The 16,133-nt window shown below is 41.0% G+C and overlaps 1 protein-coding gene across 2 annotated transcripts in view; it reads left to right on the top strand.

Moving 5' to 3' along the window:
• Positions 1–15,875, top strand: part of NEK5 (NIMA related kinase 5) — a 53,249-nt gene extending 37,374 nt beyond the window's left edge. The window contains exons 18-23 of one of the 2 annotated variants that reach the window (XM_043477691.1): positions 2,169–2,295; positions 6,717–6,851; positions 8,550–8,687; positions 9,579–9,602; positions 14,350–14,443; positions 15,110–15,875. In XM_043477691.1, coding sequence (XP_043333626.1) covers positions 2,169–2,295; positions 6,717–6,851; positions 8,550–8,687; positions 9,579–9,602; positions 14,350–14,443; positions 15,110–15,380 — 789 coding nt within the window. In that variant the 3' untranslated portion in view covers positions 15,381–15,875. The remainder of the gene's footprint in view (positions 1–2,168; positions 2,296–6,716; positions 6,852–8,549; positions 8,688–9,578; positions 9,603–14,349; positions 14,444–15,109) is intronic. The other variant, XM_043477690.1, reaches the window with a different exon arrangement.
• Positions 15,876–16,133: the final 258 nt, after the last annotated feature.

Genomic DNA, 16,133 nt, shown 5'->3' with positions numbered 1-16,133 from the left:
TCTGTAACAACCTAGTTAGACACTGAAAAAGAATAGATACATTTATATGTATAACTGAATCACTTTGCTATGTATTTGAAACTAACAGAACATTGATAATCAACTATAATATGAAATAAAAAGTTTAAAATAAAATAAAAATAAATAAGTGAGCTGGTATCTTGAAACCACGCACATTTATTTTGGATCTTGATTAGTTATTGATAACTTTGTACTGGTCTTTGGGTAAATCTCAGTTATGTACTAGGGATCTCATTGAAACAGCAATAATTGCCTGAATACAGTACACTCAAACCTCATTTTATGACTTGATTTCAGCATCTTTTTTTAATCCCATATTTTTACTAAAGCTGCTAACCAATATGAAAATTAACTGATTTGTGTTTCCATTTCACCTCTCCAAATTGGCCTTTTAAATTATCGAAAGTTAAGTATGAATGTGTATCTCTCTCAATTTCTTTATTTCATTTTTTTATTGGCTTAAAACTTTTTAAATGTTATCATTTCTTTTAGATTTGTGTGTTTGTGTGTGTGATGAAGGTCCATTTTTTTAAAAAAATAGACTATGTTTTAGAGCAGTTTTAGGTTCATGGCAAAATTGAGCAGTAGGTAGAGAGATTTCCCATATAGCTCTTGCCCATGCCCTGCCACACACACACACACACACACACACACACACACACACACACACACACAGCCTTCCCTACCATCAGCATCTCCCACCAGAGTGGAACATTCATGGCAAATGAACATTCATGGCTGCCACATGATCAGTGCTCATCTCTTTTGACAAGGGGAAGAAATGGACAGACACATTCCTGTTTCTGCCTTGTTCCGACATAGTTCCAGTTTAAAATCCTGTTGATTCATGTAATAAACATATGTTGAATACTCATTGCATATTGATGAACCTACACTGGCCCATGCTAATCACCCAAAGTCCATAGGTTATGTTAGGGTTCACTCATTCTGTGGTTTTGACAAGTGTAGAATGACATCATTATAGAACCATTGAAAAAGAATAGATACATTTATATGTATAACTGAAAGAAATTGAAAAAGAATACATACATCTATGTATATTACTGAATCTCTTTGCTATGCATTTGAAACTAACAATGTTAATCAACTATACTCCAGTATGAAATAAAAAGTTTAAGAAATAAAATAAAAATAAATAATATTTTTAAATTTTAGAGTAAAATTATAGAGTCATACAGAGTATTTTCACTGCCCTAAAAATCCTCTGTGCTCCACTAAGTTTTGAGATTTTACCAGCATTTTGCTATATAAAGACTTCAGTGGAATGGTGGTAGGTAGTGCTCACCTCTAACCGCTAGGCTCTATGTGTCCCGGAGCTGTGAGTACCAGAGGGAGCAGCTCTGGGGACCCAGGGTCTGGAATGGAAGCTGAGGACCGATTCTCCAGTGCTGTGAAATGAGGTGCTGCAGTTGGCTTCCCTGATGGCTCAGATTGTAAAGAATCACCTGAAATGCAGAAGACCGGGGTTTGATCCCTGGGTTAGGAAGATCCCCTGGAGGAGAGTATGGCAACCCACTCCAGTATTCTGGCCTGGAGAATCCCATGGACAGAGGAGCCTGGCGGGCTATTGTCTACGGGGTCACAAAGAGTCAGACATGACTGAGCGAATAACACTTTCACTTTCAAAGTTGGCCTTCTAGAGAAAGGAATAGAATCCCCAAAGTTTTATGTACCAATTTGTCCATCCTTTGTTCTTCTTTGCTTTGTTATGCTTGAAACAGAGTGATCATTTTAATATTAATAATGGAATGTTAGGAGCAGTTTTACGGACCTGATTGGCAAAAAAAAAGCTTAAAGCAGGACATGGATGAACTCATCTTTAGAGTTCCATAGCATGGAGCCAGTAGGGGGATAAGATCAAAGGCAGGATGTCTGCATCAAATTAGTTGACACGGGATCAGTGCTCGTCACTGTTGACAAGGAGAAGAAATGGACAGACATTCCTGTTTCTACCTTGTTTCAAAAGAGTTCCAGCTTTAAAGGCCTACTGATTCATGTAGTAAACATATATTGAATTCTCATTGCATATCTTGATAAATGCTACTACTGGGAATACAGAATAATTTTTAGACTTTTTCCCCCAAAATGTGGCTTATTTCTCATGAAACCCTGTGGAATTGCTTTAGGCAGTGGATATGCTGAATGAAACGTTGACCTCTGAGGATGGCATGAAGTTCTTGGAACATAAATGTATGAAGGCGCAGGAAGATTATACAGACAAAGCATTTGAAAACCTCTGTTGCCCAGAAGCAGGTATGTGTCCCTTGAAGGCTGCAGATGAGAAGGTACTGTTTTGTTGATAACCCATCTCATATTCTCTCCTCACTCATCTCCTGTGACCTGACTGTCCCCTGCCCCCTACCCCTCCCTGAGCTGGGCAGAACCTGGCCTGACTCCACCCACTGCAGAGATCACAGCCCCCGAGACCCACCCTCCTCTCTGCTCCGCACTGCTCCCAGGGCAGTTTCACCTGCCCCCTCAGCTTCCACTCCACCAGCAGCTCCACACTCATCTGTCTTTCTCAGGGTCTCCTGGATGGCTCCAGGGACAAGTCCCATTGTCATCTCAGACTCAGTGTGTGTACGATCAATCTTCTGAGCCCTTTCTTCCCAGGGAGTCTTTATTCTGGGCGATGTCCTCACCAGACTGACGCTCCTGCTGTCATGCCTGGGGTGGTTTCTACCCTGAGACGTCCCTGGGTCTCCCTCCTCCTCCTTCATTCTCTCTGCCCTGTCCTGTCTCAGCAGTGTATGTGGTAGGAAGTGCATGGGCTTTGGAGACAGAGTTCGAATCCCAGCTGGTAGTGCCGCTTTCTGGTTGTGCAGCCCTCCACATGTTACCTCAAATCTCTGAATCTCAGGCACTTCCCTGGTAGGCTAGTGGTTAAGACTCCACACTCCCAATGCAGGGGCACGGGGTTCTATCCCTAGTTGGGAAACTAAGATCTCATGTGCTGTGTGGCCAAAAAGAACCCCAAAAACTCTGAACCTCAGTTTCCTCTTAAGAATGAGGATACTAATGCTTGCCACACAGACTTATTGTGAAGGCTAACGTGAAAATGGACATATTAGGTGCTTAATTTAATAGATGCTATTTCCCTAATATTCCCTTTCCCTTCCCCTGAGTTGCCTTACTCTCCTATGCATCCTCCTTTTCTCTAGTATTTCCCTTTCATTCTGTAAATATTGCTATAGTCATCTTGTTGTATTATTATCCTACTCAAATTTTTAAAATTAATATTTATTGGAGTATTGTTGCATTACAATGGTGTGTTAGTTTCAACTGTACAGCAAGGCGAATCAGCTGTATGTACACATGTATCCCCTCTATTTTGGATTTCCTTCCCATTTAGATCACCACAGAGGTCTGAATAGAGTTCCCTGTGCTGAATCGAATAAAGATACTTTTTTTCCAGGTGGAAATGAGGCATTATCAAAATGAAATATGAGTAGAGTCCCCTGCTCAAATTTTGTTTTGATAATGCTCATAGGATACAGTTCATTGCACAAAGTAACACATGTTATGCTGCATGGCCTGATCCTGCTCGATCACCCCCCTCTCTTCCTGCACTGATGATGGGATCCACACAGCCTGTTGGAACCGCATCTTCTCTTGCAGCTATGTGAGCATTTACACAGCCTGACTCAGCTGTTTCCTCTTCCTAGAAGAATATACTTTGCCTCACTTCCACCTGGAAAAATCTGTATTCAATTCAGCAGGCATCTTACAGAGAATCCCCAGCTCCTGCCAGACTGTGCTAGGTTGGAAGGGACCTCAGAGATGAATGATAGCTGGCTCTGCCCTCACAATCACAGAACTGTCATGAACCAGGGAAAGGAGGCACAAAACCTGCTTTTTGAACCCCAATACTAATCATTAGTTTGATACTGAAATGGTCTCAATGTAAACTGGGTTCCTGTAATTATTACTCAGGCTGAACAGTTTTTTGTTTTTATAAACCATGTGTTTATTGACACCTGTCTTTCTGTTGTAAATTATGTGTTCATATCCTTTATCCATTTTTCTACTGAATATGGCATGTTTTTTTTTTTCTTCATAAGACTCATTTAAGTTGAACCTTTGCCTGAAACACCTATTGCACATATTTTCCCGAGCTGGTCTTTAGATCTCATTGACAGTAACAATAGCGAATATGTGTGTGAGTGTGTATGTGTGTGTACTTATAACTTGGGAATAAACTCTACCAGAATCATGCCGAGCAAGTGAAGGAAGCATAAAACTTCTCTGAGGTAGTTAAAGACGGAATAAATGTAGAGAAAAGAGCTGGACACGACTGGGCAACTGAACAACAACAATGCTGTTATATATTAGAAACAGTCATTCCAAATAAATATGTGGATTTTTGGCAATTTCAATCAGAAGCGCGATCGGAGTTTTTTCTGGTGTAACCAGATCTTGGCAGAGTGCAGAATCTTGGAGATCCTTTTTAAAAAATATTTATTTATTTGTGGGTGTGTCGGGTCTTAGATGTAGTGCTCGAGCTCAGTAGTTGCAGCTTGAGGGCTTAGTTGTCCCACGGCATGTGGGATCTTGGTTCCTCAAACAGGGCTCAAACCCCTGTCCCTTGCATTGGACCACAGATCCTTAACCACTGGACCACCAGGGAAGTCCGTTGGAGGTTCTTAACTAGCCAAAAAATCTAGAAAAGACGAGCAGTGAGTGGTACTTGTCTTCCAAATATCAAACTGTATTATAGAAATTACAGTGATTAAAACAATATGATACTAGCAGCAAAAGTTTTAAAAAATTAGTGAAAAAAGACAAAGTTTAGGAACAAACTCTAGTATGTATAATAATTTAGCATATGCTAAAAGTCACATCATGTCAATGGGAATTAAATAAAAGAATTAAATAAAAGAATTAAATAAATGCTCTAGAACTAATTGGTTAACAATTTGGGGAAAATTGTGAAATCAGACTCTATATAATGATACAGCAAAACCAATTCCAAACTAAAATCAAAGAGTTTATATGTTAAAAGTGAAGCTATATGTCAGAAAATAAAGTGAAAGAAAATGTAAGTATTTTTTGAATAGGGAAGACTTCGCTATTCAAAATACGTAGGGAAAAAAATCACAGAATAAATTAGTAATAGATTCAACTTTAACAATGAAAGGCTTTGGTAAAACAAATATTGCTAGCCCCTAGAATTGTCATTTTCAACATTTTACCTAGGGAAAATAGCCATAAATGTAAAAAATGAGTCCATTATGGTGTTGTTTATCATAGTAAAAAATTCTAGCAATCTAAAAATCGAGCAAAAAAGACTTAAGTTAAAATGTATCCATAAAACAGGATACCCAGTTTGCTTTAATAGAGCAATATTTAATAATTCAGATAGGATATCTTGCTAATTGAAAAGAACACATTATAAAAGGATATGTAGTATTTGGCCCATTTTTTGTTTCAAAACGAAGCAAAAATAATATGCAGGAAGGAAAATCTGAAATTGTAATCATCTTCTGGACGGTGTGATTATGGAAATTTTCATTTTCTTCTTTATCTGATCTCCAAATTTCCTATAATGAAACATAGTAACAAATTTTTAAAAAACCGTGTTACTTTTGAAATTAAGGTCGGGGACTTGGCTGGTGCTCCAGTGGTTAAGAATATGCGCTTCTACTGCAGGGGGCACAGGTTCAACCCCTAATTGGGGAACTAACATCCCGAATGCCACAGTGTGGCCAAAAAATAAAGTAATGGAATAGTTGCATTTCTGTGGAAACTACTGAAGTTCACATAAGGCCTCAATAATTTGTTCATTCAGTGCTGTTAATATTTCTTTAGCATCAAATATATTTTGTCAATCAAATGTTAATGATAAAAATGAAACAATTTTAAACCTATTTATAACTTTAGAACTTATAAGTTCAGTGGCCTGAAGTAACAAATACCATAAACTTGATGGCTTATTAACAACATTTATTCAATATTTCACACATTTCTGGACGCTGAAAAGTCCAAGAACATGATGCTGGTAGATTTAGGGTCTGGTGAGGGTCTAATTCCATCTTTTTGCTATGTCCTCACAAACCAGTCAGTCCTGAAGGAAATCAGTCCTGAATATTCATTGGAAGGACTGATGCGGAAGCTGAAGCTCCTATACTTAGACCACCGATTCATTGGAAAAGACCCTGATGCTGGGAAAGATTGAATGCAGGAAGAGAAAGGGGCGACAGAGGATAAGATGGTTGGATGGCATCATCGACTTAGTGGGCATGAATTTGAGCAAACTCCAGGAGATAGTGAAGGACAGGGAAACCTGGTGTGCTGCAGTCCATGAGGTCGCTGACAGGACTCAGCAACTGAACAACAACCCTTAGTGGAAAAGATGAGGGAGCGCTCTGGGGCCTCTTTCATAAGAGCATTACTCATTTTCATGAGGCTTCACCCTCATGACCTAATCACCTCCCCACAGTCCCTCCTCCTAATACCATCACCTTGGGCATGAGGTTTGGACATTTGAATTGGTGGCGGGGAGGCAGGGAGGGATGGCGTGCAAACATTCAGTCCATGATAATCTGTATAGAAGGATGGTGGTGACTTGTTTTTGAATGTGCCAGCTGATGGATTCCAGGTTTCCTAAGAACCATTTGGTGCTATTAGTCACGCTTTGCTGCTTTGAAATGAACCAGTTATTTCCTTATACCCAGAGTTGTGCATTCCGGATGCCACGGCTGCAGGGCACAGGAGACAGTGGGCCCCAGGAGCCCCTCAGACTCTGCCGCAAATGATGGCCTCGGCCGATGTCACCTCCACCTGCTCCACCTGCTCCACCATGCCCGAGGGTGAAAATCATCGGCAAGAGGAGACAGAGGCCCCAGACACAGCTGTATTCTCCCCAAATGCCAGTGCTCACTCTGACCTGATAGTTCTCACTTTTCAGTATAGTCCCTATAAGAACGAAAGAAAGAAAGTGAAGCTGCTCAGTCGTGTCTGACTCTGCAACCCCATGGACTGTAGCCTACCAGGGTTCTTTGTCCATGGGATTCTCCAGGCAAGAGTACTGGAGTGGGTTGCCATTTCCTTCTCCAGGGGATCTTCCCAACCCAGGAATTGAACCCGGGTCTCCCGCTTTGCAGGCAGATGATTTACCATCTGAGCCACCAGGGAAGCCCTATAGTCCCTATAGATTTGTATCCAATACTTGTCAAAAGACACTGTTTTAGATTAGGTTTGTGGCTCAGACGGTAAAGAATCTGCCTGCAATGCGGAGACCTAGGTTCAATCCCTGGGTCAGGAAGATCCCCTGGAGAAGGAAATGGCAACCCACTCCAGTATTCTTGCCTGAGAAATCCCATAGACAGAGGAGCCTGGTGGGCTACAGTCCATGGGACTGCAAAGAGCCAGACATGACTGAGCAACTAACACTTCCACGTCCTACCTCTGCAGAGACTTGCCTACTAATTATTCTAGACAATTGACCACTGTAGCTGTGAGAATGTGAGGGAGGAAAGATCCAGGCTCCCACCTCCCTCTCAAGGAGGCTTCATTTGCTTTCCTGTGCTAGCCCAATAACTCCCTTGCAATGTCTTGGAGGGTCATTTTTTTTCATCAGTAATATCAGAATCGAAATATTAGCTATCCCACAAGGTTTAGAGAGTTAGTGCAAAGATACACATTAAATTGCTTTGTAAGCCAATGTGCTGTTTCAGTGTTGGGACTGTTTAGAATGTGATGGTATTTTCAACCTAACTTCTTTTGTTTACATCTGAGCTTCTGGCATAGTCTTTCCTCATCAGAGAGTCTCTGCAATACCTGGGTGTGATCTTACAGGTGGTGGAGATTTTTATTGCTTATTTCCTATGTTCTTGATAACGTGGGGCCATGTGTGCTAAGTCACTTCAGTGGTGTCTGACTCTTTGCCATCCTATAGACTGTAGCCTGCCAGGCTCCTCTGTCTGTGGGATTCTCTAGGCAAGAATACTGGAGTGGGTTGCCTTTCCTTCCTCCGGGGGATCTTCCTGACCCAGAAATCAAACTCGCTTACATCTCCTACATTGCAGGCTGGTTCTTTATCTCTAGCACCACCTGGAAATCCCATGTGGGGCTGAGGGAGAGCTGAAATTTATGTCCATAAGTTGAAGTCTGTAAGTGTATTACTGAAGTTAGTAACTAAAAGTGTGTGAATGGACCCATGTTTATACTCTTAACAAAATATATCGTTAAATTTACAGAAAAGGGCTTGCAAACATAGTAAACATAATCCATCCTAAGCCAGTGAAACAATAAGAAGGGAAACTGAATTTAAAATAAATGATAGAATAGAAATGTCAACATACCAAAATAACCAGTTTGCAAAGCAAAAAATGACTCTCCTGCCCAATAGCTCTGTGACAGTCATATTGTCACTGAAGTTTTCTTAGCTTCTTTACTCATAAAATGAGGGGTGGGATTAGGTTATCGCCAAGGTTCTCACATTCTGTGATTTTAAAAGCTCCGTTGAAGAAGCATTTTTATTGTCACTAATCCAGTCTCCTTTTCAGACGGCCGAGTGATTGAGATTGAAGGCGGTCCAGAAAACAGGAGACGGTGGCGGCGAGAAGCCCCGGGAACTTTACTGAGTGTTTTGGCAGCAGCACAGCTAACCAGCAGCTCACTTTCTGCCAGTGATGGAGAATGTGGTATGTAGTTTACTTCTAAGTACATCCCCAGTCCCCTGCAGAATTTTGTCAGACATGTAAATGCAGGACGGGGATAAGAATAGCCTGGAGAGAGAATTGAGAGGGTGTCAAAGCCTTTTCAGAAGCTGATTTACTTTGTCCAAGCCTGTTCCAGATGCATTAATGAAAGACTTGAACTTCTGAAAAAAGTGGAATCATTTTCTGTAACGGGATCGGTTGATGAGTGATGAAAATTAGGTAGGAAGGGCAGGTGGCTTTGTAGATGATGAGCTAGGGCTTAGCTCTACTTGACAGAGTCCATTTAATCTGACAGCTATTCAGCAGACTCAAATTACCATGTGGTGGGCAATAAAATACATCTTAATATAGTTATTTTGGCTTTGGGGATTTCTTTTTTTTTCCCTCTAACTTTCAGCAAGCTTATGCTTGTGCTGGCTTCAGAAATTGTTGTTTTCTAAAGGTTGAGGGAATTTGCGTCACAGTGAGGATCTGGTGTGAACTGCCACGAGAAAAACCAACCGGGACATGCAGGTGTCAAACAAAGAACACCTGCCCAGGCGGGGCTTTGGGGCTTCAGAGATGCAAGGCTGAGGGGGCAGGGGGGCCTGGGTACCAACCCAAGAGTGATGGAGGCTGATGAGAGTTTACAAAGTGAAAGAACAACAAGAAAGTATATAGAGAATAATGCAAGAGGAATAGCTGACTGTTTCTGAAGAGTGAGTCTGCCAGTGTGTGAAGTGCAAGAAAAGGGGAATCTCTGTGAAAGGTGAGTCTTAAAGAATGGACGGCATTTTATTGACGAAGGAACATTTCAGTTGGGGAGGACTTGCAGATCCACCCACCTGAGAGACTGAGAAAGACGGTATGACTAAAATCTAGGCGCAGTAGAAGGGCCAGGGTCCTTGAGTAGATGGAGTCCTTCGATGTTATGACTTATCTCAGCTGCCACACTTAAAACTCAAGGCTTGGGTGGAGAGGGTGGGGAGAGAGAGGAAAAATGGTTCTCTGTCTTCGAGGCTTTCTTTCTAGTAACTTCTAATCACAGGCTGCAGTGTGATTGCTGGTCAGCTTCCTCCCCTTCTATCCTGGGATAAAGGCATTGTCTGTAAGAGGGGGCTGGAGGCTGGGGGGTTGGGAGGAAGCTTTGGGCTGGCCTGGATTAGACTGGAGGCCAAGGGCTGGGGTCCCAGACCAGGTAGGATGGAGGTGCCCTTCTTTCAGAACACTGATGGCAACATGCTGGTGGCTATGGTGTGTCTTCTTGCATTTGCTCCTGCGATTCTTTGAAAGAGTCATAGAAAACTCTTCATATGATCTTGCATGCCACATGAATTTATTCATGAACTTACTGTATTTTTGCATGGACGGCTTTACATTAGGCATACATGAGTAACTGATCCAACAAGTGGGACACAAGATAGGAACTTGCCTCTCAGGGTGGCGTTCAAAGCAAAGCATGGGTATTTTGTTTTGTAACCTGTTAAGGGAGCAGGCGCTCCCTCCCACTCCAACTGTGCTTTTTCTTTTAATGTTTATTTTTTTATTTGGCTGTACCAGGTCTTGATTTTGCCATGCAGGATCTTTAGTTGCAGCATGCAAGCTCTTAGTTGCAGCATGTGGGATTTAGTTCCCTGAGCAGGGATCAAACCTGGGCCCCCTGCACTGGGAGTGCAGAAGGCTTAGCCACTGGGCCACCAGGGAAGTCCCTGGCTGGACTTTTCATTGGTCTTTCAGCCTCTAACTCTGGTTGGCCTCACCTCATCTTTCCTATCCCAGTAGCAAGCTTGACTTCCTGTCTCTGGTCATCTTTCTTTAGCTATCCCTCTGCACTCCTGGGATTTCCCTGGTGACTTGACAGTAAAGACTCCCCTGGTGGCTCAGACGGTAAAGCGTCTGCCTGCAATGCAGGAGACCTGGATTGGGAAGATCCCCTGGAGGAGGAAATGGCAGCTCACTCCAGTTTTCTTGCCTGAAAAAATCCCATGGACAGGGGAGCCTGGTGGACTATGATTCATGCATGGGGTCACAAAGAGTCTAACACAACTGAGCGACTAAGCATGCACACGCACACTGCACCCCTGCCAGATAATATTGATACTAAAAAGGACCAAGTCTTTTCTCTGCTTTAAATCCTGCAAAAGATTCTCCCTCACCCTCTGGATAAAACCCAGATTCTGCAGACTCTAAGTGCCTTTAAGAGCAAATGGCCGCTCCCAACAAACGTCAGAGCGTCTGGCACGTCTCATCACCTGTTCTTCCTTCTGTTTAGAATGCAAGCCTTCTTCCCTTTGCCAAAGTAATCCTCCCTTAAGATTCCTCTCTGATGGAATTCCTGCTCACTTTTGTCTCGATGTTTTATCAGCAGTTACCCTTCCCTCCACACTTTTCCCTGTACAGCCAGACAGAGCTGGCAGAAGTGTCTGGAATATAGAAGATTCTTAATAAGTTAATAATTTGGATGAATGAGTTCAAGAGCCAGTAACTTGATTGACATGCTTCCCTTTAATCCAAAAATTTCTACTAAGCTTTCTGTAGCTCCTCAAATTTGTCTACTGCCTCTGACTTTTCTGTTAGCTACCTCTGACAGTTTCACGTTCATTCAGTGTCACACTGAAATTCGTGCACACTCAAATATTGGTTAAGTGCATGAAATACATTTCCTTTTTGTATTGTGTAAATTCAGGCCATAGGAAGATGTAGTAGTGATTTTATTTGAATTTTTATTGATTGCTGTGAAAAACCTGGATCTCAGCTAAACTGCTGCTGTGTACCACTGACAGGCAACCACTGTTTTATTTTTTTTTTTTTTAATATTTTAAAATCTTTTTTTTTTTTTTTTTCTTTTGTCTGGCTGGGTTTTAGTTCCATCTTGCAGGATCTAGTTCCCTGACCAGGGATTGGATCCAGGTTCCCTCCATTGGGAGCACAGAGTCTTAACCACCGGACCACCAGGGAAGTCTTAGGTAACCACTGGTTTAAGTGCTTGAGAAAACATCAGGGCATGTCTCCTTTGTATTCATCTGAGATTGGGTTCCCTGCCTCGTATCCCACAAGACACTAATTCTCTGATCATAAAAATCAAGTTCACGTTAATTTTCTGTTTAAATATCTTTCTTCCTTGCTAGGCTATAGCTTCTGAGAGCTTTGTCTTGATCACCACCCCACTCCGACGCTCTATCCGTAGTGCCTGCTACCATGTCCAGAACTTAGTAGGTGACGCCGTCTCTCTGAATGAGAATACAGCCATAGCATAGTTTTTACTATCACTTTATGTAAAGGCATGGGTTTGCCAGTGGCCATATGGCTGTCAAGTTGGATAAGGAAATTACAGCATTAAAAATTATTCTTGCGGTTCTGTAGACTCTTTGTGAAGACTGTCTGCATGTGTAAGTTCTAATAACTTTGATTATATGTGTAATAGACACAATTTATGAAGGCATTTAAGCATTCGTTGTCACACATTTAACTGCGATTCGTATATCCTCTGTCATATCTTTAGCTTAAACATCCAGTTTCTTAAAAATAAACTCCTTTGATGCATCTTGTTCTAAATTCCATTTAAAAGTGAAAGATTATCAAGTACATGTTTAATTAGTCCTAATTTTATTTAATTTCTTTTTAATTGGAGGATAATTACTTTACAATGTTGTGTTGATTTCTGCCATACAACGACATAAATCATCCAAAAGGATACATATATCCCCTCCTTCTTGAACCTCCCTCCCATCCCCCAACCCATCCCACCCCTCTAGGTTGACCCACAGCACCAGGTTGAGCTCCCCATGTTATGCAGCAACTTCCCACTGGCTGTTTTACATCTGATAATGTATGTGTTTCAGTGATACTCTCCATTGACCCCTCCCTCTCCTTCCCCCGCCGTGACCACATGTCTGTTCTGTCTCCCTGTCCTCATTTTGAAAATTTAAAATAGTAAGACTGTATAAAGTCCTTTTAAATGAATCTTACTAGTAAAAGCTACACTGTTTTAAGGAGGACAAGTATTTTTTTTTTAACATGTGCATAGTTAATTCAGGTCAGTAATCTTGTTTATAGTTTAGCCACTCCAAGGGAATCCTTGGTGGGAAGGTAACCTCTGCTTTTCTTGTGTCCATTTTCAGGCTACATAGTTGCCTTGGTAACATCATAGTGGCACATCCTGATAACAGCTGATTTACATTTCTGTAGTTAGCCTTTCACTCTTTCTTCTATCCTGTTAAACAAAAATAAGAGCCTCCTAAAACTGCCTTCTTGAGACAGGAAAGTAAAAATAAAACTATCAGATTCCCATACCAAGAAGAATACTCTGACTGTTTTAGTAGCCAGACTAACTCATAAATGAGATGTATGAATCTACTTCATTTATTTCATGCACTTTAGGAAGTGATACAAGCTATGATTTGGGATGAACTGTGTGTGTTCATTAAAAATAGGTAACTTTTAATTACAGTGTGGTGAAATTTCTACTTGTGAGTGTATACATGAGTTATCATGTAACAGTTAACAAAAAATCTCTGCTTTTAATTCCACCTTATATTTTCATTTTTATGAATATACAAGAGTGACATAAGGTTAAAAATGCGTGCTTATATAGTAGTAGTATAGTGTTAGTTGCTCACTCACGTCCGACTTTTTGTCACCCCAAGGACTGTAGCCCTCCAGGCTCCTCTGTGCATGGGATTCTCCAGGCAAGAATACTGGAGTGAGTTGCCATTCTCTTCTCCAGATGTGTGCTTAAGACTAAAAGAGTTCTTATAGTAATTTATATTTATAAAATATAAATTTTAAGGGCTAAGAAAACATTGTGCCATTTTATTGGGAACGTTTTCTTTGTTATTAGTGTATAAAATAAATGTACCTTATAATCATTGAAATCTTAGAGCTGTTGAGGGGATGTTGCTTCCTGTAAAGAAATGAAATATTTTACTATCTTCAGTCTGATCTTTTACCCAAGAGGAACAAAAGTACACTTTAAATAACAACAATGAATTCACCCCCTCACCAAAAAAAAAGATAAAGTTGTGGGTATGTGCTTTGGGTTTTCCCTGCAGACATCAGTGATTTACTGTAACCATAAGCTGAATACTGTGTATAAAAACAGTGAAGGGTGGTCCAATAATGTTAGCAGACTTCCCAGGTGGCGCTAGTGGTGAAAAATCTGCCTGCCCATGCAGGAGATGCAGTAGACAGGGGTTTGATCCCTGGGTCGGAGCGATCCCCTGGAGCAGGCAATGGCAACCCACTCCAGTATTCTTGCCTGGAAAATTCTGTGGGCAGAGGAGCTTGATGGGCTACAGTTCATGGGGCTGCAAAGAGTCGAGACATGACTGAGCACAAGTGATGTTAGCAAGTCTTACATTTTTACAAGATCTCCTTAAATTTTCTATACAATCAAAGCTTCTACCACGAAAGTGGGGTTAGTTTGTCTCTTCATCTCTGATCGTTATTCCTTTCACTTCCTTTTTCTTCTCTTGTGGCGTTGCCTGCTACTTTCAGTACAACGTGGAATAGTTGCTGTCCATTGTTATCTGTCTTATTCTCTGCTTTAATGGAATTATTCAAAGGTTTTACCATTGTGGCTGATGTTCAATACAGAACGCTAGGTGCATGCCCCTCATGAGGTGTATAGGCTGGGATGCTTTAATCTCTGTCATTTATTTAACAGTGGGACCACTGAAAGATGAGGGGAAGGTGGAAGTGGCCTCTGACATTGAAGTAGATGCAGAACAACCAGATCCAAGGTCTGATGACGATGATACGTAAGTAGATCATTCACAGAGGCCTACATGAAGCACGGAATATAGTAAAAATGGTAAAAAGTTAAAATGCTGCTGTCGAGGCATCAGAGATAGCCTCAAAGACCCAGCTAAGGAGACCAGTGTGTGCATGTGTGCGTGTGCGTGAGAGTTGCTGTCGTGTCCGATTCCTACCCTTTCAGAATGGGTGGGTCTCTGGGTAGTGGCTGTGAGAGCCTGGGCACTTTTTCAAAATCTCTTTGAGCCCAGCTTCTTTGTCAATTGATGATGATAATGTCTACCTCAAGTATTGTTATTAGATGAAACATAGTATATGTGAAGTGCTTTAGGGCAGTCACTGGCATAGGAAGGGCTCAATATATAGCAGACATTTCATTATCTTTTTTCTCTTCCTGCCTCTTCGTTTAAACATAAGAGTTTAATAGGTATTAATAAATATCGTAACGGTTATAGAACACAGGTCTGGCTTAACAAAATATTGATTCTCCCAACATTGGATGTTAATCATCCTAAGAAAAACCAGACTGATAAACAATTTATTAACCTGGGTGAAAAAGCAATTTTCATATTGCTCAGTTGGGGAGTGGGGCTTAGGAAGAGATACATTTTCACATGTCTTCATCAGTGTTTTGATACCACAAAGTATATTTTTACTGTTTATTATTTCAGAAATTTTGAAGAATCTGAAGATGAATTGAGAAATGAAGTAGTAGAATCTCTGGAAAAACTGGCTACTTTCAATGAGGCAGAAAAAAGAGAAGAGGTTTCTAGTTCTTCTAAAGATGCTGGAAACTTAGAAAAAACAGAGGGGATAGGCATGCAGAAATATTCAGAATTAAATGAAGGTTTGGAGAGTATTTTTATTCCATCTGATGACAAAATTTGTGTTGGTGATGAAGATCAAGGAATATCAACCACCAGTCAAAATATTCAACTGTGACTGTTGAGCTTTTTTTTAAATGATGTTTGTGTGTGTTATAGTGTCTCTTTGGGAACAAGTCATAAATATTCATTTATTGTAAGGGTTTTCCAGTAATCCCAATGCTTTATTAGTTTTTCTCTCAATTTAGACAGTAGGACTAACTTTTGAATGTAGAAATTCCTATTTTTCCTTTAACATTCCTATTAAGAAATCTTTCGGATTATGTATGTGGTTGGCATAGTAACGTGACTCCCCCCCAACCCCAAGCACACCCAAAGATGTGAATATTTTACCTGGCAAAGGGGAATTCACACTGTAGGTGGAATTAAGATTCCTAACCAGCTGACCTTAAATAGGGAGGTTATCTTGGATTATTCAGGTGGGCTAAGTGTCAGCACAAGAGTCTCTGAAGGTGGAAGAGGAAGCAAACCAGAGAGGTGGCACCTGAGGGGATTCAGCTTGATACTGCTGGCTTTGAAGATGGAAGAAGGGGCCGCAAACCAAGGAATGTAGGCAGCCTCTCTCTAGACGCTGGAAAAGCTTTCACCCCAAAAGCCTGCCAAAGGAATGCAGCCCTGCCAACACCTTGATTTTAGCCTCATGAAATCCACTTTAGACTTCTGACTGACAGAACTGTAAGATAATACATTTTTGTTGTTTTTAACTAAGTTTGTGGTCATTTGTTGTTAGTGATGGAAAACTAATATACAGACTCATTCATTTAAAATAATAATCTGTTATTTTATAAAACCATGATTTTTGACATTTTTT

The sequence above is a fragment of the Cervus canadensis genome, chromosome 9, assembly GCF_019320065.1.
Source record: "Cervus canadensis isolate Bull #8, Minnesota chromosome 9, ASM1932006v1, whole genome shotgun sequence".
NCBI classification, from domain to species: domain Eukaryota; kingdom Metazoa; phylum Chordata; class Mammalia; order Artiodactyla; family Cervidae; genus Cervus; species Cervus canadensis.
The sequence above is the reverse complement of the archived record's forward strand: the minus strand, read 5'-3'. Positions and strand labels throughout refer to the sequence as shown.